The sequence below is a fragment of the Mus caroli genome, unplaced genomic scaffold (genome assembly GCF_978045245.1).
Source record: "Mus caroli unplaced genomic scaffold, Mus_caroli_1 scaffold_13, whole genome shotgun sequence".
In the NCBI taxonomy this organism is placed as follows: domain Eukaryota; kingdom Metazoa; phylum Chordata; class Mammalia; order Rodentia; family Muridae; genus Mus; species Mus caroli.
The window spans coordinates 775,861-798,039 of record NW_028227268.1 but is presented as its reverse complement, the minus strand read 5'-3'; the positions used below and the strand labels follow the sequence as shown (position 1 = coordinate 798,039).

General features: G+C 48.6%; 2 protein-coding genes across 6 annotated transcripts; one reads left to right on the top strand and one right to left on the bottom strand.

The window, feature by feature from the left end:
• The first annotated feature begins 10 nt into the window (after positions 1 to 10).
• Hexd (hexosaminidase D) lies at positions 11 to 15,227 on the top strand. Of its 2 annotated transcripts, XM_021176441.2 has the most exons (13): positions 11 to 117; positions 1,035 to 1,171; positions 4,506 to 4,615; positions 7,520 to 7,607; positions 7,990 to 8,154; positions 9,748 to 9,931; positions 10,748 to 10,819; positions 11,203 to 11,398; positions 12,525 to 12,607; positions 13,724 to 13,802; positions 13,880 to 13,981; positions 14,146 to 14,235; positions 14,845 to 15,227. In XM_021176441.2, the coding sequence occupies exons 2-13, from the start codon at positions 1,088 to 1,090 to the stop codon at positions 15,050 to 15,052; spliced, it is 1,461 nt and encodes a 486-aa protein (XP_021032100.1). In that variant the 5' UTR covers positions 11 to 117; positions 1,035 to 1,087; the 3' UTR covers positions 15,053 to 15,227. The 2 variants fall into 2 exon arrangements, with proteins under 2 accessions (XP_021032100.1, XP_085685467.1); XM_085829341.1 differs by lacking the exon at positions 14,146 to 14,235.
• On the bottom strand, positions 15,220 to 22,108 carry Cybc1 (cytochrome b-245 chaperone 1). 4 transcript variants are annotated; one of them, XM_021176445.2, is made up of 7 exons: positions 22,027 to 22,108; positions 21,146 to 21,288; positions 20,108 to 20,149; positions 19,622 to 19,695; positions 18,419 to 18,515; positions 17,172 to 17,316; positions 15,220 to 16,867 (listed from the first exon to the last, which is right to left on the bottom strand). In XM_021176445.2, the coding sequence occupies exons 2-7, from the start codon at positions 21,228 to 21,230 to the stop codon at positions 16,747 to 16,749; spliced, it is 564 nt and encodes a 187-aa protein (XP_021032104.1). In that variant the 5' UTR covers positions 21,231 to 21,288; positions 22,027 to 22,108; the 3' UTR covers positions 15,220 to 16,746. The 4 variants fall into 4 exon arrangements, with proteins under 4 accessions (XP_021032104.1, XP_029339571.1, XP_021032103.1 ...); XM_029483711.2 differs by having other exon boundaries at positions 21,855 to 22,107; XM_021176444.2 differs by having other exon boundaries at positions 21,875 to 22,107.
• Positions 22,109 to 22,179: the final 71 nt, after the last annotated feature.

The window sequence follows — 22,179 nt, the reverse complement described above, 5'->3', positions numbered from 1 at the left end:
GGGGTGGGGTGGGTTGGGGTGGGGGAAGGCGGAGCCTTCTCGGCCCTTGGCGCTGCAACCCTGAAGCACCTGCGGAATTCTGTCTTCTCCCGTAGCTGGGCTGCGGCGGCGACGCGGGTGAGTCAAGCCCACAACCACCGATTGTGCTGGACCCGGATGATCTATCTCCTACGGCCGCCGCCCTCTCCTTTCCCCCCGCATTGAGAAGCCTGTCAGGGACTTTGAGCTGCCTGAGAGTGGCGGATCCGGCAGGGTTGGGGATTGAGGGCGAGCGTGGGGGTGGGGGTGGGGGTGGGGGTGTGGTTCCTAAGGCTAGGACTTTTGAGTCCTTGCACAGAACGAGCAGGTGAAATCATGCAACTGGATGCACAACTCTGTAACTCTTTTTAATAATCGCTTGTGATTTTACAGAAGGTAGGAAAACTGTTTCTAATATCTTGACTGTTTCAGTGTCCTCCAGAAATTAACTGTAATGGAAAGTATAGTCAGTTCTGATATATGTAGAGTTTATCCCCTTTTCAGGCTATTGTTGTTATTATTTGCAGTAGCCAGGGTGGATCCCAGGGCTCCTGGCATAATGAGCAGCCAGCCAGTGCTGTATCACGGAGCTAGTCACCATCTCTCCAAATTACCACTGCCCTAATTGTTTTTCAGTACGAGAAATTGAACCTAAGGCCTTCTGCATGCTAGACAAGTGTTGTACCACTAAGCAATCTAGTCCTTATTTTACTTATTAGTCTGGAGACTGGGTCTTATTAAATTGCAAAGTCTAGCCTTGACCTTCCTTTATAGCCCAGGCAAGTCTTAAACTTTAATCCTCCTTCCTTAGGAGGGGGCGGGGTGGGAAAGGTGTTACAGGTGTATGCCACTGCCATGCTTGCTATAAATCATCATAATCTCACAAGGAAATACATGGTCATTAAGTGGTTAATAAATGCCTATCTCAGGGCAATTTACAAATATTGTATTCAAATGTGGAAATAAAGGAGAGGGCTGTGTCTGCTCCTCTTTGTAACTTAAGTTCTTTCCACCAGGAAGAAGTCCCAGACAGAGACTCTGTTATAGGAGTTTACAAAAAAATACCAGCATGTCATCACCCACGCCATTTAAGATGAGATTCGTTCATTTGGACCTTAAAGGAGCGCCGCCAAAGGTTTCATATCTCTCTGAGGTAAGGACTCCCTTCACCTTGAATGACCTTTCACTCTGTGGAAGCGAGCACTGGTGAGACAGCCTCGAGGCCTTCTGGATCCCGGTGGTGACAGAGCATGGGGTTTTCATCCTCCCAGTTCCCCTCAGAATCAGACAGGACTGCAGGGTGGCACAGAAGACAGAGGGATCTGTGGCCTCTTTGCTGTGCTTGAATTGCATCCACCAAAAAGATAAGTTCAGGTCTTAACACTTCGGTGCCTGTACATATAACCTTACCTGGAAATAGTCCTTGGAGAATTGACCGGGGGGCTGGAGAGATGGCTCAGCGTTTAACTGCACTGACTGCTCTTCCAGAGGTCCTGAGTTCAATTCCCAGCAACCATATGGTGGCTCACAACCATCCGTAATGGGATCTGATGCCCTCTTTTGGTGTGTCTGAAAAGAGCAATGGTGTACTCCTATGCAGAAAATAAATAAATAAATCTTTTAAAAAAAAAAAAGAAAAGAAAAAAGAGAATTGACCAGTTAAGATGAGGTCACTCTGGGTTTCTGTGGATTGATTATGTTTGAGGATCTGTGTTTGGAGGAGAGCACACTGTATGCTCTCCCATGTGTACATGTGAAGATCAGAGGTCAACAACTTTATTTATTTATTTAATTTATTTAGGAGACAGAATCTCTCACTGAACCTGGAACTCACCATTTCAGATAGACAGGGTGGCTCAGAATCTACCTGTCTTTTTTTCTTTTCTTTTTGACCCTGCCAGTGCCAGAGTTACAGGCACACACCACCATCCCTGGCTTTTATATGACTGTTAGGGATCCAAACTCTGGGAAAAGAGGAGATTTTAGACATAAAGTTGAGAAAACACATAAACAAGGACACCCTGAGACAACAGGAGCAAAGTGATACAATCACAAATTAATGAACCAGAAGCTAGAAGAGTCAGGAAGGACTCTCCTGTGAGACCTTGTGAGAAAGCATGCCCTACCAACTCCTCAGCTGGAACTCCTGGCCTCCAGGACAATGAAAGAAATCCTGTTATTTGAAGCCATGTCATTTGTAGTCATTTCTAACAACAGACCTAGAATCCCAATACATTCTTCAACATGAACAAAGTGTACTCATCTGTAATCCCAGTACTTGGGATATAGTGGCAGGCCGTTCAGAAGATCAAGGCTAGCATCAATCCCACAGCAAATTCAAAACCATCCTGAACTACATGAGACCTTGTCTCAAAATGAGAGGTGATAGTGGGATGCTGGAAAGATAGCTCAGTAGTAAAAGTGTTTGCCACCAGGCCTAATGACCTGAGTTCGAGTTCTAGGGACTTGTCTTATGGTGGGCAAGAAGCAGCTCCTGTAGATTGTCCTCTGACCTCCACGTGTGTTTAGGACACACATATATACACACAATTAATTAATTAGTTAATGAAAAAAAAGTAAGATTTAGGTGTCAGGTATCACCATAGATTCTAAAACCGGAATAAGTATAGTCATATCTCAATACCCTAAAGCCCGTGTGGGGAGAGCAACCTTAGCAGGAGGTGATAAAGCAAAGAGAAGGGAAATTGTAGCAATGCTGTGACCAAAGGAAGTAGAAAATACTCCCAAATAGATGTTACCCACGTCCAGAATTGGGAGAAGTTTTCAACTGGCTTGAATTTGACGATGAGTGTATAAAATGAGGCAAAAAAAAGTATGGGGGCTCTGGAGGACCATAATACTCAAAGAAACTAGAGACTTATCATAAGGACAAAATATTGGAGGAAAGTAAAGAGAATGTTCAGATAACCAGGAGGAAAGAGGCAGAAACCAACGGTGGCCTCAGCAGGGACCATACTGGGATGGAGTACCTAATGTTCATAACAACAGCAGAAGAGCCTGGTCAGAGGCCTGTCTCCATCCCAGCCACACGTGCCTGTTCTTTACAATGAGCAGGACTACTAGGTATAAGGTTTAGTAGAGTAGTGAGTGCCTGCCTAACATTTGGAAGCCGTAAGTTCAACCTTTAGTACCTCAGTGAATAATATGTAGGTTATGGTTAAACTCTGCGTGAACATAGAAGGAGACTGCAAAAAAAGATGATAGTGTCTTAATAGCACAGAAACAAGCATGTCACGGGACCATGAAACAGAGTAAAGTGAGATACTCAGATGAGATAAATGATGAAAGCTGGGAAAGAGGTTTAAAATCAGGCAGAAGACACTGAACTGGGAGGATTAGACAAAAGGATGCAAAATTGGTGCCTGCAGAACTCAAGCCTAAAGACAAAAGTTTAATCCCCAGAACCAGCATAGTGGAAGAAGAGACTTTACTCCCACAAGTGTCCTCTGCCTCCATACCCTACACTCTCTCGAGCGAGCGCACACACACACACCCCAAAGCATCTGATTTAAGTCATCTTAAAGAAGCAGAATCATTTCTGATATATAGTGGTCGAGTTGGCAGTATAACAGTAGTATCAATAAGTATGTCAAGGCTAAGTAGTGGAGCCAAGTCTAGGGTCAGTGACCCGAAAGGAGTACTAAATCTTTGGTGCAGGTCCTTAAAATGCAGTACAAATGCCAGGTGGTCATGCATGTTGCTTTAATTCCAGCACTCAGGAGGCAGAAGTAGGTGAAGAGAGCCCTATTTTGACATATACACACATCTCCTTTCCAAAAGGGTCGGGGAGAAGGAAGTAGGGAAGAAAAAAGGAAAGCTATCAGTAATTCTAATGAAATTCTGCCTGCTGTAACTCAGGGCTGTACAACCTTGTACAACCTGTACAATCAGCCTCTCAAATCCTGGGGTTACATCAAATCCTGGAATTACAGGATTTAAGAGGCTGGTACAGGAGAAGGCAAATGGGTTCCACTGGAGTGCAGTGTCAAACCCTGTCTCAAAAGAACAGTACACAGCTGGGAAGCAGAGGCAGGCAAATCTCTGAGTTCCAGGCCAGCCAGGTCTACAGAGTGAGACCCTGCCTCAGAATCAGCACAAGATACTGCTTTAAAAATCTGCTCAACAGCCGGGCAAAGGTGGTTAGTGGAGAAAGGTACCGCCAGCCTGATGATGTGAGTTTGTTCCTGATGCTACGGCACATGGGTTCTTGTGTGTTAGACCCCTCTGGCCTGGCCCAAGTCCTCCCTCCTCAGCTGAGCCACCAGCGTTGTTTATTGCTATCCGATGGCACATGCCACTCCTATGCAAGCATCAAGTTCACATTCTAGATTTAAAGTTTGCAGGAGAGAAATATGAATATCAGACCCCATCCCTCTCCAAAGCCTAGAAAGGAGAAGGCGCACACTTCCTCCGATTCTTGAGGTGTTCAGATTGCCACTTTTCCAACACCCTCTGTCTCTATCCAGGTTTTTCCCTTGTTCCATGCACTTGGTGCAAATGGCCTCCTCATTGAGTACGAAGACATGTTTCCCTATGAGGGCCACCTGAGGCTGCTGAGGGCCAAGCATGCATACAGGTATCAAAGCTAGCAGAGGGTGCCAAGTGGGGGTTTGGGGCGGGGGAGGGCCACCAACAAGGAAGGCATGGGCCTTACTATTGATGGGATAATTGGAAACTAACATTTTACAGTCCTTTTTGCCTTCCTAAGTGCATGTATATATGTATACATTTGTGTGTGTGTGTGTGTGTGTGTGTAAAATTTGGTTATCAAATTAAGACATGTAGCCACGTGTGGTGGCTCACACCTATGATCCCAGCATTTGGGAGGCTTTTAACAACAGGATGATTATTGAAAGTCAAAGGCCACCTTGGGCTGCAGATTGAAATCCTGTCTCAAAAACAGACAAGCCTGGCCTGGCCACGGTGGCTCATGTCTTTAATCCCAGGTGGATCTCTGATTCTGAGGTCAGCCTGGTCCACAGAATCAATTTCCAGGACACCTAGAGCTACACAGAGAAACCCTTTCTCAAAATCCAAACAAACAAACAAACCTAAAACACTTATAAAAATAAAACATGGGGGCTGGTAAGATGGCTCAGTGGGTAAGAGCACCCGACTGCTCTTCCGAAGGTCCAAAGTTCAAATCCCAGCAACCACATGGTGGCTCACAACCATCCGTAACGAGATCTGGCGCCCTCTTCTGGAGTGTCTGAAGACAGCTACAGTGTACTTATATATAATAAAAATAAATAAATCTTTAAAAAAATAAAATAAAATAAAATAAAATAAAACATGGTTGGAGAGCTGGCTCAGGTGATAAAAGCACTGACTGCTCTTCCAGAGGACCCAGGTTCCATTCCCAGATCCCACAAGGCAGTTCTCTTCTGACCTCACATGTTAAAAATGTGTATACAGACAAATGCAGGCAAAACACCCAAATAATTTTTAAATTTATTATTCCTCATATATTACACCTCATATATTATACCTCATATATTACACCTGCAGTTTCCCTCCCTTCTCTCCTCCTAACCCTACCCCCACCTCCTATCTCCCCTAGATCCACTCCTCTTCCGTTTCCCTTCAGAAAAGAACAGGCCTCTCAGGGATGTCAACCCTCCTGGCATAACAAGTTAGAATAAGACCAGGCACACACCCTTACATCAAGGCTGGACGAGGCAGCCAAGAGGGGAAGAGGTCCCAGAAGTAGGCAGAAGACTTAGAGACAGCCCTGCTCCCACTGTTAGGAGTCACACAGAACACCAAGCTTCACCACCATAACGTGAACGCAGAGGGCATAGCTCAGACCTATGCAGGCTCTGATTGTTGGTCCAGTGTCCCTATCAGCCCTAGATGGTTGATTCTGTGGGCTATGTTCTATGGTATCCTTGACCCTCACCCCACTCCCTGCTCCTGCAACCCTTCCTCCTGCTCTGCTCTGCTCTGACTGAAGCATGCAGAGGCTCGAGAGATTTCTTTGTGTTGTGGAGCACTTCTGCTTTTACAGAAGACCTGGGTTTGGTTCCCAGTACTCACATAGTGGCTCGCAACCACCTGCAACTCCAGGTCCAGGACAGCCAGGGCCCTTGGCTGACCTCCTCAGGTTCCTGCATACACGTGGTACACATACATACACATGGTACACATGCATACATATGGCACACACATACACGTGGTACACATACATACACTTGGTACACACACATATGTAGAACATATTTTTATTTTTTTAATTTTTAATTTTTTTGGCTTTTTCAAGACAGGGTTTCTCTGTATAGCCCTGGCTGTCCTGAAACTTACTCTGTAGACCAGGCTGGCCTTGAACTCAGAAATCCGCCTGCCTCTGCCTCCCAAGTGCTGGGATTAAAGGCGTGTGCTACCACCGCCCAGCAGAACATATTTTTAAATAAAACATGTACATTAAAGGTAATCAGGAAACATTTAAGAGAGAAAGTAAATATCTATTCTGACCCTACAAGGAAGAGTAAGTAGTCATGGGGCAGCTGGGACTGGGTTGCGGTTTGGTTTTTTTGGTTTGGTTTTTTTGGCGTGGGGGTCCTTGTGGGGTGTGTGTGTGTGTGTGTGTGTGTTCACATGTGTGTGGGTGTGCATGTGTATGTATGGGTGCACATGCTTATGAGTACATGTGGAAGCCTGCAGTTGACATCCAAGTCTTTATCACTCTCTACTTTATTTAACTGAATCAGCATCTTTGGTTGAATCCAGACCACAGCATTTAGGCTACTCTGGCAAGCCACCTTCCTCTGGTATCCCCCGTCTGTGCCTTCTGAGCACTGGAAATAGAGCTAGGCCACCAGGCCTGCCCAGCATTTACCTGGGATCTAGGAATCTGAACTCTAGCTCTCTTGCTTATGCAACAGGTATTTCAACCACTGAATAATCTCCCCAGCTCCTCATAGTTTGATTTTAACCTTGGGATGCATAAGCAAGTGGGAAGATACTAACCCTCTCATAGAAATCAAGATTAAGGGGACTGAAGAGGTGACTCAGCGGTTAAGAGCACTGACTGCTCTTGCAGAGGTCCTGAGTTTAATTCCCAGCAATCACATGGTGGCTCACAGCCATCTGTAATGAGATTTGATGCCTTCTTCTGGTGTGTCTAAAGACAGCTACAGTGTACTCATAAAAATAAATAAATCTTTTTTAAAAAAGAGAAATCGAGATTAAAACAACTATGCAGTATCATGTTAGCTGCTGAATCAATGAAGCTGGGGATATAGCTCAGTGATAGAGTGCTTACCTAACATACACAGGCAGGTCAGGGGAGTGTAGATATGGTCCTTGCTGGTTCTTTAGTTAGGCATGGTGGTAACTGCCTATAATACCAGCACATGGATGGCTCAGGCAGGAGCATGATCACCATGCTAAAAGGAGGCTTGGCTCTGGGCATCCCGGCCCTCCATCGCGCCTGCACATGCACCAGGCTGACACAAGCCTCTGTGTACTCTTATTACCTCAGCCCCTCCGAGGTTACAGAGATCCTGCACCTGGCCAGACTCAGTGAGCTGGAAGTTATCCCCTTGGTGCAGACATTCGGACACATGGAGGTGAGTAGGAGGAGTGACAGTTACTGGTATGAATGTGAGGTTCAGAGACTGGGCCTGGGCTCCAGTGCGGGGCAACAGGGCCTGACAGGGGTAGGCAGCAGCTCAATGCTGCCTGAACTCCTGTTCTCTGCAGCGTCAATCTGTAAGCAGCCAGAGAGCACAACTCTTGGTCAAAGCAGCTTCACTGGGAAGGAAGGAAACCTTCCATTTTTTGTTATGTCTTTTTACCAGTATCCAAAATTATTTCTCATATGTAAGACAGACAACCGAGAGGCAAACATGGTATTGATTTAATGGCTTGTAGGATGCAGCTTCATTCACTCCTCCAAAATAAAATGTAAAGGAAAAAAACCAAAGGACCAGCTTCTGTCTCTGTTCTTAGTTTGTGCTAAAGCATGCAGCCTTTGCACATCTCCGTGAAGTGGCTCTCTTCCCCAACACCCTGAACCCTCACGAGGCTGAGTCCCTGGCCTTGGTACAAGCTATGATCGATCAAATTCTGGAGCTACACAGGGATGTCCGGTGGCTCCACATTGGCTGTGACGAGGTGAGTGACAAGGTCTGAGGCTGCTTTTCTGCACAATCGCGTACCACATTATGGCTTCTTTCTTTTCTTTTTATATTTATTTATTTACTTATTTTATGTGTATGGGTATTTTGCCTGCATGTGTGCCTGTGTACAGTTGGTGTGGGATGACAAGTAACACCCTCAGGGGTCAGAAGAGGGGGTCATGATCATGTGGGACTGCAGTTACAGGTGGTTGTGAGCCACCTAGTAAGTGCTGAGAATCAAACCTGCATCCTCTGGAAGAACTTCTAGTGCTCTGAGCCACGGAGCAATCTCTCCAGCCCTGTTTGTTTTCTTTTGATTTGGTTTGGTTTAACTTAATTTAAAAATTTTTGCTCAGAAAATCACCCAAAAAAATAAAATAAAATTTGAGCTACATTGCCATTACATCCCCCAGGCTGGTTTGAACTCTTGGTCCTTCTGTCTCATCCTGCCAAACACTAGAACTATAGGCCTGTGTCACCATGGATTCTTTTAAAAAGGAAATAGTCCACATACTAAAGAACAAAGGCAGAGATTGCCGAGGAGCTGGGCCTATTTAGGGAGATGCCATCTCTGGAGAGGAGCGTTGAGTGGCAGAGGGCAGTCCTGCAGAGCCCAAGTAAGGTATCCTGTATACCTGATGATACTATCATCCAGGGGATAGACCTCTTTACCTCCTTCTCCTACGGAACAGAGCCAGCCCTAGCCATGAGCAAATGCACGCTCTTTCAGACAGTCGTAGCCAAAGGCGTGCAGTTTGAGGTGTTGACAGGAAAAAGTGCTGTTATGCTTGGATCTTGAAGCACTATTTGGGAGAAGTGTTCCTCTGGGGCATCTGGGCTATCATCCCTCTTACCAAGCCCACCCAATGGCTAGCCTCTATTTCTCTGCTTCTCTGGCTTGATTCCAGATATGTGGGCAGGGCTGGGCTAGGCTACGAGACAAAGGCTTCTTCTGCCTGGGTTTGTAGACATTCCACCTTGAGGTTTCCAGTTTTAAAAGTAAATCAGAGTTCGATATGGTGGCTGACCCCTGTAATTGTAGCACTTGGAGGATTGTGGAGAGAAGTGTCACAAACCTGAGACCAGCTGGGCTACTACATAATGAGTTAGTTCTAGGTCATCTTGGGCCCTGGTATCTCAAACTAAGGAAATCTGAAAGTAAGATGTGATTATACATACCTGTATCCCAGCAGACTTTATAGCATAGGGAATTACAATCCTGCCGAGGCTACATGAAATCCTGTCTCAAAGAGGGATGGGGGAGAGAGTGGCTGCTGGAGAGGTGGCTCAGCAGTTATGAGCATTGACTACTCTTCCAGAGGACCTGGGTTCAATTCCCAGCACCTACTCCTCAGTCAGTTAACAAGGTCGTCTGCCTCTTAGTCACCTCAGCAAAGCTGCTTTGAACCCAAAGAAGCCCTAAGTGAATCCAGTCTAAGAAAGGCAGTCTTCCCGTGGAAACCAAGGAAGCTAAGTTTCTTTCTAGTTTCCTCTGTTCTTGCAGCCACCCCAAGATTTAGGACAGGTGTGAACCCTGTAGTCCTAAGGATGGCACCAGATGCAATCCCATCCTGTTTCTTCCTCCTAGGTCTACTACTTGGGTGAGGGGGAAACCTCAAAACAGTGGCTACAGCAGGAACAGAACAGCCATGCGAAATTGTGCCTGAGCCACATGCAGGCAGTAGCCAGCCATGTGCTGACCCAGCACCCTGGCGTAACACCCTTGGTGTGGGATGACATGCTACGGGACATCCCTCAGGAACAGCTAAAAGGTTGGCAGGGCCTGTGTGGATGGGGGTTCTATGTGGCTGCCTAAGACCTCAAGTTCCAGAGGCCTTGGGTCTTAATGTATGCTCTAGTGAAAGTGCTGGGTTCTGTCCTTTAAATCACTGTACAGCCTTGCAGGAGTGTGAGCAGAAATTGGCGTGGCTACTGACAGGCCCAGAGGGGCCATTGGCATGTCCAGTGCTTCTGATAGCTTTAGTCCTATGTGTACTCTGTGGCCAGCCTTGAAGCTGCCACACTGGCCCAAAGCCTGGAGATGAAAGCTGAGAGTACCTTCCACAGCCTGGGAGATTGACACTTAGACGCATTGCCTAGCTCCACTGAACCCTGAGGTCCAGTGCAGAGATCCAGGGCCAGCTGTGCCTATGTTCTGTGAGGCCAGTATATGTTTTATGTTAATGAGTTAGAGATGTACTCCAGGGCCCCGAGGCAGCAAGGCAGGCAGCTTGGAGAAGAGTTTAGGAATCCCTCCTCACAAAAGCAGGCAGCTACAAACATCATTTGTAGCTCTGATGTTTCTGGCCCAAAACACAGAAACACAGCTGCAAGCTGTACTTAAAACCCACCAGACCTGAGGAGATGGTTCATGTTTAACATAACCTTAACATTAAAGGAATGTGCCAGGGAAGAGCATGATGGCACACGGTATAATCTCAGTACTTAGGAGGCTGAGATAGGAGGATTGGAGTTCAGGTCCAGCCTGGGCGACAAACTGAGACCCCTATATCAAAACAAATACGTTGAGAAGCAGGAGTGTGACCTGAGTGGGCCTTACCACACTCACAGCCTTGCTCTGTTGGCAGCATCTGGGGTGCCTCAACTGGTGGAGCCTGTCCTCTGGGACTATGGAGCTGACCTGGATGTCCACGGCAAAGGTCAGTACGGGTTGCTCACAATACATTCCTCATGGTACACGTACCTGCATGACTGTTTCCCAGTCTTCCATAACCCTGTAACCTGAACTATTTAGCCTGGATATGTGGGCACCACATTAGCCTAGCTTTTCCAGCATGGAACAGAAAGGCTATGCAAAGCCCCCTGTCCTGGCATGGAATCCCCTGCTGGCTGCAGATCATCCCAGGTCCTTTCCAGCTCTTCCTGAAGTGTTTATTCGTAATGAATGATAAACCACAAGCATTGTGGGAATGGTTGGTGTCTCCTCTCTGCTAGATGAGGCGTGGCTCTCAGCTGCTCTGGTTAGGCTGTGTAGGCAGGGACTCTCTGTGAGAGATGCTCATCTGCTTGCTTTCTTGCCTAGTTTTACTCGTAGGAAAGTACCGGGAGTGTGGCTTCCAGAGGCTGTGGGCTGCCAGTGCCTTCAAGGGGGCCACAGGAGCTAGTCAGGCTCTGCCCCCTGTTGAGCACCACATCAGAAACCATGAGTTGTGGCTGCAGGTGGCAGGCAGTGGACCAAGGGATGCTCTACAAGGAATCATCCTGACGGGCTGGCAGAGGTAAGCTCTCAGAGGCTGGGGTAGGAAGTGAGGAAGAGTTCCTGTCATCCAACATGGCAGCTCGTCTTCCCAAATCATGTTCTCCATGCCTCTGTGTTTGCCTCATTAACTCCACTGAGAAGACAATTTAGTGGTCGAGCCACAAGCATGCAGCCTCTGGGGTCTGCATGTTCCATGTGTGATACTGTGTGCTACACATATGTCTCATGTGTAGCAGGGCGTGAAGATTAGTCCCAGCTCTTTTAGGATGTCATATGCTTTGAAAAATAGGATGAACCCAGTCTGTGGTTCTGGCCAAGTCCACCAGGAAGAGCTGGAAAGATGTCCCCCTGGGGCCTTCACAGGTTCTAAAATGTGACTGCAGAGCAGGGTGCTCAGCCAACTGAGGCTGGCTAGTTGGTTATAGGAGTTGCTTGTGCTTTCAGTAGGAGTTGCTCATGCTTTCAGTGGTTGGCCTCAGAGATGATTCTAGGTGGCTCATTGAAGACTTACCAAGCATTTGCCATTCCGGTAGAATATATTGAGGTGTGAGTTAAACCAAGACTCTCACAGAGAGTGAAACCCTTTCTATGCATTGGATAGTGACTAGAGACTCACAGAGGGAAAAGAAAACTAATGACCAGTGGTGCTGGCCCATCTGTCAGCCTCCATCTACCTCAGGTGAGGAGCATCTCTCTAGCCCCATGGCTGAAGAAACAGGCCAGGCCAGGTAGAGGCTCTCTGCCCAGACCTGGAGAGATCTGATGCCCACTCTAACCTGGAGCCTTGTGGAAAAGCATGAAATGAATAGATGGGATACAGGCCACAGAAGAGGCCTCTCGGAGGCGGACTGTACAGGAAAAGGCTCTACAGGAGCTCCACATCAAGCATCCACTGTGGAGAGCGCCCAGGTGCTCAGAGCCCATTTCCCCTGTACAGGCTCCTCCCCAGGGCATTATTGCCAACCTAATGCAAAATCCCCATGACTTGAAACCCACTTTGGAAATCCTGATACACCAGTTTGCCCACAGTGGTTCCTAGTCTAGGAACCCCTCAAAACATAAGAGAGGGTACCCCAAATCAGGCATCCTCATCAGGCTGAAGCGGTTATGGGCTGTAGAGCTGAATAGTCTTCTCCTGGACATAGGTACGACCACTTCTCTGTGCTGTGTGAGCTGCTTCCGGTGGGGATCCCATCCCTGGCTGCCTGCCTACAGTCACTTGTACATGGTATGTCCCATCCGACAGTTCTAGCCAGCCCTCATGTTTCTAGTCTGCCCACTTGCTTAAATATCAGCTGGTCCAGGATTGCCTGTACCCAAATCCCCAGCCTGAGCCTCAGGTAGTTGGGGAAGTTAGAAGGACATACCCCACAGATTCAGAGAACGTACGTATATAAGAAGTTCATGCTTAGCTGGCAGTTGTGTGGTGCACACCTTTAATCCCAGCACCTGTCTCAAAAAACTAAAAAAAAAAAAAAAAAAAAAAAAAAAGAGAGAGAGAAAGAGAAAAAGAGAGACAGATAGACAGACAGACAGACAGAAAGAAAGACAGAAAGAAAGAAACAAACAAACTAACTCATGCTTTAGGTGCAGATGCAGATTCTTTTGCTGCTTAAGTGTTCTGAAGACTCTCCAGGACTGGGTGCCCCACTGCTGCAGGAGCCTTTATCCCAGTGCTCCTACACCCAGATAACCTGAGGAAACAACTGGTTGCAGAAAGTGGCACTGCTCAGAGTGGTAGCCCATGCAGCCTCACTCAAAGGATGTCCACATGTAAAGAAGGGTCCCCAAAGCAGTTAGCAGCTGTGGCCTGCAGGAGAGATGTGGAAGTGGTCTTACTTTATTTAGCTTTCTTCCCCCTGGAAGAAAAGTGTAAAGTGTCTAGAGTGTGTAGAAAAACAAGGGAACAATAAGCACAGCCAGCCCTCAGCACTGAAGAGGCACTGATGTTAATAGTGTTGGCTTTAGCTCTTCCTGTTTTTGAAGAGTGATTATGCTGGAACCCAGACCCCTCAGTGCAGAGCCAGGAACCCTCTGTCAGTGGCTTCCTGAGACAGCCTTTTGTGCTGACTGGGAGGTGTGTGTGTCCTGTCTCACATCCTGTTTCAGGTGCTCTAGACTACTCCGCCTCTGAGCCTGGACACTTGTGCATGGACTGTGTGGTGAGGCCAGGGGCTCCTGCAGATTGTGCTGCTACAACCATCTAGAACAGATACCTTTCATATGTTCACTGGAAAGCAGCCACCTGGCCTGCCTGGGGCTCCCCAAGATGCTGTGCCTTTTGCCCATAGCACTCAAAGGTGAGGGGTTCTCTCTGAGCACTTCTGCCTGTGGACGGTTTCAGGAGGCTTTGCTGAGGATGTTAGGCTGAGAGCGGAACGCTTCCTTGGGGTTTCAAGCCTGGAGATAGCGGATACTGTAAGGTAATCCCACGATCCCTGACATTCCTGCCCTCCCACGCCCCCTGGGGACCACTGTTCTCAGTGTGACTTTCTGGCAGTGAGGGAGCTGGCTCCTTCCCTGGAAGTGACATCCATGCCCTCGTCACACAAATTAGTCTCCACTTGCGCAGCTCTGTGGACACGCTTCTGGAAAGGAACAGGTAAGTGGCTCCCACATCTCCTGGCACTGTTCTTCACAAAGACTTTTCTAGAAAGACTTCTAAAAATTTCCACCAGATTCTTAAGCCAGCCACCCCCACCCCCCATACCCCCAGTTATCTCCAAACCACCCTGGCTCCACTGACACTGTCTGGATTTGCTCCAGGTATGTCACTGGCTGGTTCAGCCCCTACCATCGCAGGCGGAAGCTTGTTCACCCAGTTATGATCCAGCACATACAGCCGGAGGCACTCAGGTAGCCACCATCATATCTTCCCAGGTGTTCAGCCCCTGGAACACCTTGTCCCCTTTACGGACACACACAGTAGCAATGACCATGGTTATCAGTGTTAAGGCAAGACAGGTCCTGCAGCTGTAGATCTTGGATGAACGGATAGGCTACTGCTTAGTAACATGTCCCCTAATATTAGCAAGAATCTAAGTGGTTCCTGGCCTAAGACAGTATCAACCACATGCCCAGGCTGACCTCATCTTTGGAATCAGGCCACCTGGGGTCCATGCTGGCCCTGTCATTTCCTGGTACAACCTGGTAACATGTCCTGTGGCTGGAGTCCCAGGCTGCCTGCACTGTCCTCTCTTAGTTCAAGACTCTAAGCTAGGTAATAAGAGTACAATTGTACTGAGTGTAACATGCTGCCAATAGTGTGTCCCGTTCATGGTTGTGAGAAAAACTGCCAGGCAGTGGTGTGCTTTTGATTGTTGAAATGTGACCATTTATTTTTGTCCCAATGTTACACAGAGGCATGGAATAGTACCAGCTCCAGGGACTGAGGATATGGGTGTAGCTATGTAACCTTGAGTCTCAGCAGGCACACTCAAGTCAAATGGCTGCTGTCTCCCCCAGCCTTCTAAGCAGGTGGAACAACCTCGTGCAGCAGTTGGAGGCGGCCCTGCAGCCGGCCTTCTACCCGGACACCATAGAGGAGTGGCTGGAGGAGAATGTGCTCCCGAGTCTGCAGCGACTGCAGGATCTGCTGCAGGACCTGGGTGAGGCAGCTGCCCGACAGCCACCACCCACCAGCCCAGGCTGGGACACAGGGCAGAACCCCTGAGAGGCTGGGGCCCTGTATGTCAGCCTAGACACCACCAAGATTTCTGTCTCAGTAGCCCAGCCATGTGGAGCCTGTGCTCTTCCTGCTGAGCTCTGGACACCTGTGCAGACAGGCTCTCCAACTGTATGAACAGTAACTTTGGGCAAAGCAGAAAACAGAAAGGCACATTTGCAAGTTGCATGTAGAGCTTTATTACTTCTAAAATAAAAAGACAAGTAGAAGTGGAAGTCCCACCAGCAGAAACTCTAATCAGCTTTTTACCACCATAGAAAATTGAATGCTGTCACCCAGAAGTGAGTCTATGACAGCACCTAAGACACCTTCCTCTCTTGTCTAAAGTACCTTAAGAGCCTATAGGCAACAAGCCAAAACCCAACAAGCTATACTTCACGTTTCATCTGGGGAGAGAAATCTCTAACTTAACCACTTAAAAAGCTCACTTTGGCATGTTTAAGGGACCATATTCCCCAAGTCAGGACTAGTGGCTGTCACTTCAGAAGACCTGTTCATAGTTCTTGCCTAACTACCATGCTCAGCTTAGGTACAGTGGCCTCAAGGCCTTCGTCTATGTAACTCTTCAATTCCCTAGTTCTGCCTGATGAGGTATGGGTATGAGGCTTCGAGGAGCTGTGTTAGACCAGAGAGCCACAGCTTCTAGGCCTAGAGGCCAGGCTGGGAACTTAGTAAACAATGTACTTTTGAGCAACTTGAGTCCACTCAGAAGGAGACTAGAAGAGCAGAAAAGGACCATTAGTGGTTGGTACCAACTTTTCTTAGAAGAGGCCATGGCCCAGGCTGGCCTTGAACATTCTTCCCGCTGTAGTTCTCAACACTGGGATTTATTGGGCTGTGTCTCCACATGCCTGTTTTCTTCAGGTCTTTTCAAGGCTCGAAAGACTAAGACTGTTTCTGTAAGGGATCCCCCAGGTCTCAAAGGCTGCAGGATGCCAGAAGAGGTGACCTTTCCTCTGCTAGCACCTTCTTCCCAGGCTGGGTTGGGAGAGCCTTCCATTCCTGACAGCTGGGCTCCAACACTGCTGGGCTCTCAGACACAAGGTCTAAGAAGGAGCTGGGTAGTCAGCAGCACTCTGATTCCTCTGAGAGTCCTGTGGCCAGGTGTCCAGCATCCAGAGTTGCCTTCAGGGAAGCCCCTGACCACCGAGAGTGTCCATCTTGAGGGATGGTCAGAGAGAGCAAACATCACTGTGCATAGGAGTGGGTCCGCCCACGTGCATGTGGGTGTCTCGCTCACTAGGAATGGAGTCTTGCTTACAGTAGCCTAGAGTGGCAAGGCATCTCCAAGGCAGGCACTAGGCCTATGCTGAAGAGAGCTTGGCATTTTCTGCTTCAGATTGCCCTCATGTGAGCTCATCCAGACCAGGCTGTGCTGCCCAACCCAGAGCTACAGTGTAACTCTGGAGAAGGCACTCATTTCTGAGACCTTGCCCCCCCTAAGATGTAGCATCCACACCCTGCATCCTGATAGATACAACCTTTCTGGGTTGTGGCAGAGGTCTAGCCCAAGGTTCTGCAAAGTGTAGAAGCATAAACAAGCAAAAGGCAGGTGGCCTGTAGTAGAACTGCCCAAGGAGCCACAGGCAGGTGCCCAAGGTCTGTCTGTACCCTTACAATTGTCAAGTCGGTTGGAGATGCATCAGAAGTGGGTGGCATTTACCTGCAGCCAGTCCACACTGTCAACTCTGGCCACCAGGGCCATCAGGTTCACTGTCGCTGCTCTGTGACCGTTCTGAGGGGCTCTCCAGGCGGTGCAGCTCCAAGAAGCTAGTGATGAGTTTGGCAATGGCTTCCACATCACTAGGCCATCATCAAGAAAGCAGGTCACCTTGCAGTTCCACACCACACCACAAAAGACCCACACTGTCTCACCCCCTATGATACACCTACAAAACCCCCAGGGGTCCCAAATAGGCTCAGTATCTCTGGCCTTGGTCCTATTTTCACCAGACCCCCAACCCTGTTCTGATGCCTCCCCCCATAGAAGCTATGGCAAAGCTGCTCCTAAGCACAGCCCCATACCCTGTCTACAACATCTAACTTCTCTGCTGCCCTGGGAAACACTAAGGGACAGATATCCAGTCTTGCTCCATACCACTCCTACCTGCGTCGGCCCATGACTGCACTCTGAGTGAGAGGGTGGGAGAAGCCTGTTGCAAACCGGAGCACCACCATGTAGCCCTTCCCAAAGTAACGGACCTTTTCCTCCTCCACATTCACATCCTGGATGTCTTTCAACAGAACCACCACTGGGGACAGAAAGGTTTGCTGATGAGCAATCCACCCTATGCTGTGCGCAGGACAGCCCACTGAACAGTGGGAGGAGCATTGATGACAAAAGCATTGGCTCGTCCACATTCAGGACGATGGACCCAGTATAACTTGTGGATAAGGATGCTCAGGAGAACCCTACAGCTGTAGTTCCAGGCAGATGCTGGCTTTCCTGAGCATTCCTACAACAGGGATGGATCCCTAAGCCCAAGCTGCCATCTTCATGATATCTTCTTTGCCTGATTTTACCTAAGGCTAGAAAACCTGTCTGGCTCCAGTGGGGTAGCTCTGCCAGTTAGTTCTGTGCACAGAAAAACCATTGCTTAACTAATGCATGGCTGATACTGCATTCCCAAGAGCCACTGGGAAACCTATCTCATCTCACTGTCACAGTGACATGGGGGATGGCCATGGGGCTTGGAGCCTGTGGGGACTGGCTCTCAGATGTGCCAGGCTTCCAACAAGCTGCCTAAGGGGAAGTTCAACTCACACCCCACAAACCAGCTCTGGTCTTCATCTATGCCACTTTCAGCTATACACTGCCAGCACTCCACATAAGCTAGAGACCTGAACGCCTCGTAGCTTAACTCTTCATGTTAAAAGCCCACTGAGGGGCTTGTGCATGCACACAACACACAGTTTACTTCCATGTTTGAAATGCACAATAGCTGGGCTGGATACATAGGGAAGAGACCTATGAGAACCTGATACCTCACAAAAAGGCTACCTCCCAAACCCAGAGATCCAAGGGTTGCAGGGATCCTCTGACCATCTCACTGCAGGACTAGCAAAGCTGACAACCAGGTACAGGATAATCGAGAAAGGCCAAGTGGTTCCTGAAGACTAGGATGGCTCCCTGCTAGTCTACCTGGCACAGTAACATCTTGTTACCCTTACCCAACTAGGAGCTGCCAAGGAGTTTCCATTCTTCCTGACAGGCTAAGTCCTGAAGTATGCAAAATATCTGCCTGGATCTATCCCTGCAAGCCAGGATATGTCTGGGGACCCTCATTCCTTGAGCAGTTGGACTTGGACCCAAGCCATCCAGGCCTCACCAAGCTGTAGGTCCCCACATCTTACCTTGATCGTGGCCCGCTCTGAGAAGAGTCAGCAGCTTCTTGTAGAGGCTGAATGTTTTTAAGATGACCTTCCCAGTGTTCTTGTTGAAAATGGCCTCCTGCAAACCAATATATGCTAAGCACACAGAACTCCAGGGAGAGGGCCGAGCTTATGCTGAGGTATTAGCCCCACCCACACTGGTACAAATACGCAATTTGCCCAGGTGGAAACCCAAAGTCTCCAGGACTCTTCCAGAGCCACCTTCTGTGCCTGACCTCTTGTACTCCTGTGAGTAAGGGACACATGAGAGAAAGCAGATAGAACGGGTGCTCTTCTCTCTTCCTGAGAGCAAGACCAGGCTGGGGAATCTTGCCCAGCAGGTATGAGGCCCCAGGTTCAACCCTAAGTATTGGGTAAATAAAAGAACAAAAGGACAGGATGGTAATGAGGCCATTAAGCAAAAAGCAGAAGCCCAGGCCAGGCAGCTTCAAGAATTCTGAGAAGTCCAAGACTAAGGGAAGGGGGTGTCCCCAAAAGGTACCACCTGACTTTCCCCAGGCTCAGATTTCTGTCTGCCATTGTTAGGTGTACAGTGATGACCTGGGTGGTCAGAGGAAGCCCCCAACCCTTAAACTTCAAAGCCTGAGAGCTAATCTAACTGAATGAGCAGAATGTTCTCACAGGTCCCTGCCCTGTGGAGCCAGCCCAGCCAAGGGACATACAGACTTGTTGTAACAACCCGGGGGGGGGGGGGGGGGAGGCTACTGTGTGCCAAGTGGGGTGCTTTATGCCCATCAGAAGGTTGAGGCAATAGGCTTTCTTTTGAGTTTAAGGCAAGCCTGCAACAAAACAAAACACACTACATAGAACCTTAGTGAAAACTGTTGTGAGTAGCTTTTGTAGAAAAGTCCAGAGATGGGGCTGGTGAGATGGCTCAGTGGGTAAGAGCACCCGACTGCTCTTCCAAAGGTCCAGAGTTCAAATCCCAGCAACCACATGGTGGCTAACAACCATCCGTAACGAGATCTGGCGCCCTCTCCTGGAGTGTCTGAAGACAGCTACAGTGTACTTACATATAATAAATAAATAAATCTTTAAAAAAAAAAGAAAAGTCCAGAGATGTTTACAAGCAAAATCAAGGGAAGGGCTGAGTCCAGGTAACTGAATGCCTCTGAGCTGGGGCGGGTGCTTCTGAATGGGAAGGGTCCTACTGTTCCATCTTACCTCCCAGTCTTCCAAGTTCTGTACAGCCACAAATAGGCAGCCTGTGACATAGAAGAGCTTCCAGCCCAGACTATCTGCAAGCAGACAGTATATCAGCTCATTAGCTACAGGAGCCAAGGTGATGTCCATAGGTGGTCCTCCCCAGCCCAACCTTTCTTTTGGCTCAGATTAGAGGCTTAGGGAATGTGCTTCTGTCACCGGAGCTACGTACACCCCAAACTGTGCCTAATTCCACCTAGAGGATGGGTAGATTGATATAGCCTTGCCATGGAGATGGGACACATCCTCCCTGCAAGGTGACAGGCAAATGCTAAAGAGCTTTCCAAGAGGACTTTGTAACACAGGAAGAGATTTAAGATACAAGACATGGCCTGGGATCATCTCCCACACAAGGCAAGGCAGAGGCCACCCCAAAGCCACACACACCAAGACTGCTTTTTGTTCATTTCCAAGTGCAAGGAAGCTGAAGGGGAGAGCATACTTTACCTCCACTGTAATAGGCAGCAGCCAGGCCAGTGGATAATATTCCTGTAGAGAGAGGGAGAGAGTACCTTGTTAACTAGCCAAGAGAAGACCCATTTCTTCACAGTGCTATAGCTGTCTCGTGGTAGCACAGCTTGTTCAGGGACAACAGGTAGAGGCTACCTAGTACAGAGTTGGTGAGCCAGCTAAGAAGTTTGTTTCAAAACAGAGGACAAGGGGACTGGAAAAGAGGGCTTACTGATTAAGAGTATATACTACTTTTGCAGAGGACCCAGTTCAGTACTCAGCACCAGCACCCATGTCAGGCCATCGCAACCTCATGCAACTTCAGCTCCAAGAGAGCTAATGCTCTTCTGGATTCCACAGGCACCTCTATGTACCTGCATAGAACCCCCATATACATACACACATAATTTAAAAATAAAATGAAATAAAAAGCAAGATATCCCATCATGGCATTCACCAGACTTGTCTGCAAACAAATGACAAATGCACACATGACCCTGAGGTAGGTATTGCTTACATTCGATGAGTGATGAAGACTACTTACAGAATTATAACAACACCTGAGCATAACACGCAGAAGAGCATGTGTATATCATAAGGACAGACTGCAGAGATGCTGCTGAAGCCACAGCTAGTGCCTCACCTCAGACTGTACCGCCCAGCCAACACAAGTGCACCTGTCCCTGAGATACAAGAGCCTTCTGACAGGCAGCGATGGAGGAAGAGGCTAAGTGCTCTTATGAAGAGGTCTGAGCCAGGGAAGAGGAAAGATGGGAACCCATGATCACCTGTCACACAGAAGGAAAACTATAGTGACCTCATAAAAAGCAGATAGGCTGGGATGGCATCTCAGTGTTAGAGTGTGCCTAGCATGCAAGGGGGTCGGTCCTGCATGCCATCTGAAAGAAAAGGCACCCTGAGGGTTAATGAAACATGCTTTATCAAGGCCTTGTATTGAGAACCTCTAATAGAACACAAAGAAGCTGTTTATGTCGCTTTTTAGATTTGGGGGGGGCGGGGATTGGGAAGCCTTACCGACCAGCAGGGACCAAGACCGGATGCCTGGAGCCCTCTTCAGATGGAGGCGGGTGCTGGTGCGTGTCTCCACCTGCATATACATTCTTGGAACCTGGGCTCCACTGCACAGCCGACCAGGCTTGGAAAAACACAACTGAAGCCTGCAACCAGTGCACATAGGCAGCACCTCATTAGTCCAGTCAGGAGGCCAGGGGAAGGTCCACAGCAGACCCCGAACACCTTTCTCTAATGAGCCCACCTCAACTCACAATTATGTATGGGCATCAGGGCCACACAGCTCACAAATTTGGTGTTGGTCTGAACTCACTTCCAAGCCCCAGTCTTGTGAACCCTTTTCTTGACTGAACCCTCATCTTTAAGTTGTTCCATTAGTAAGCCCCCTCCCTTTCCCCCGCCCCGACACACACACACAACTCAGGCTTCCGGCACCTTACCCGAATCTTCCAGAAACAACTCTTCCCACCAAGAACGGGAAGTGAAAGTACCATCGTGTATGAGTCTCTACAGTCATAAGCTGTCAGATCCCTGTTATTGACGCCAGACTACCTAACAATGGCCCAAATGCACCGAATTAATGGGACACTGCGGCAGGACGTCTGGAGATTAACACCCAAGGCCCCAGTTCTGAGTGGCTCCTTGAATTCCCAGGGGCAATCAAGCTTCATACCCTACATCCTCAAGAATCCTAGTTAGGCACATAACTTGCCTCCCTCTGGCTTCAGTTACCAACAAGCTCCACTAGCGGCCCGTTCCGCTGGCTCCTCCTCCGGTGCACACGCCCGGCTTGCTCAATTTGCCTTGCGCCCGGTCCAGATCCGTAAGCGATGACCCGCACAGGGCACGGCGGGTCGGAACCGGAAAAGTTGCAGGACACGCACCTATGCGGACAACGAGGGTCGTTTAGGAGAATGAGTGGGAGAGAACAGCCCCTCGAACTTCCGGACTTCTGTTCCGCGGACTTCCGGGATAAGAGCTGGGTGGGAACCTCCCAGGGGTGGAGACTGAGTGATTACGCAGTCCGGGGTTGTGCC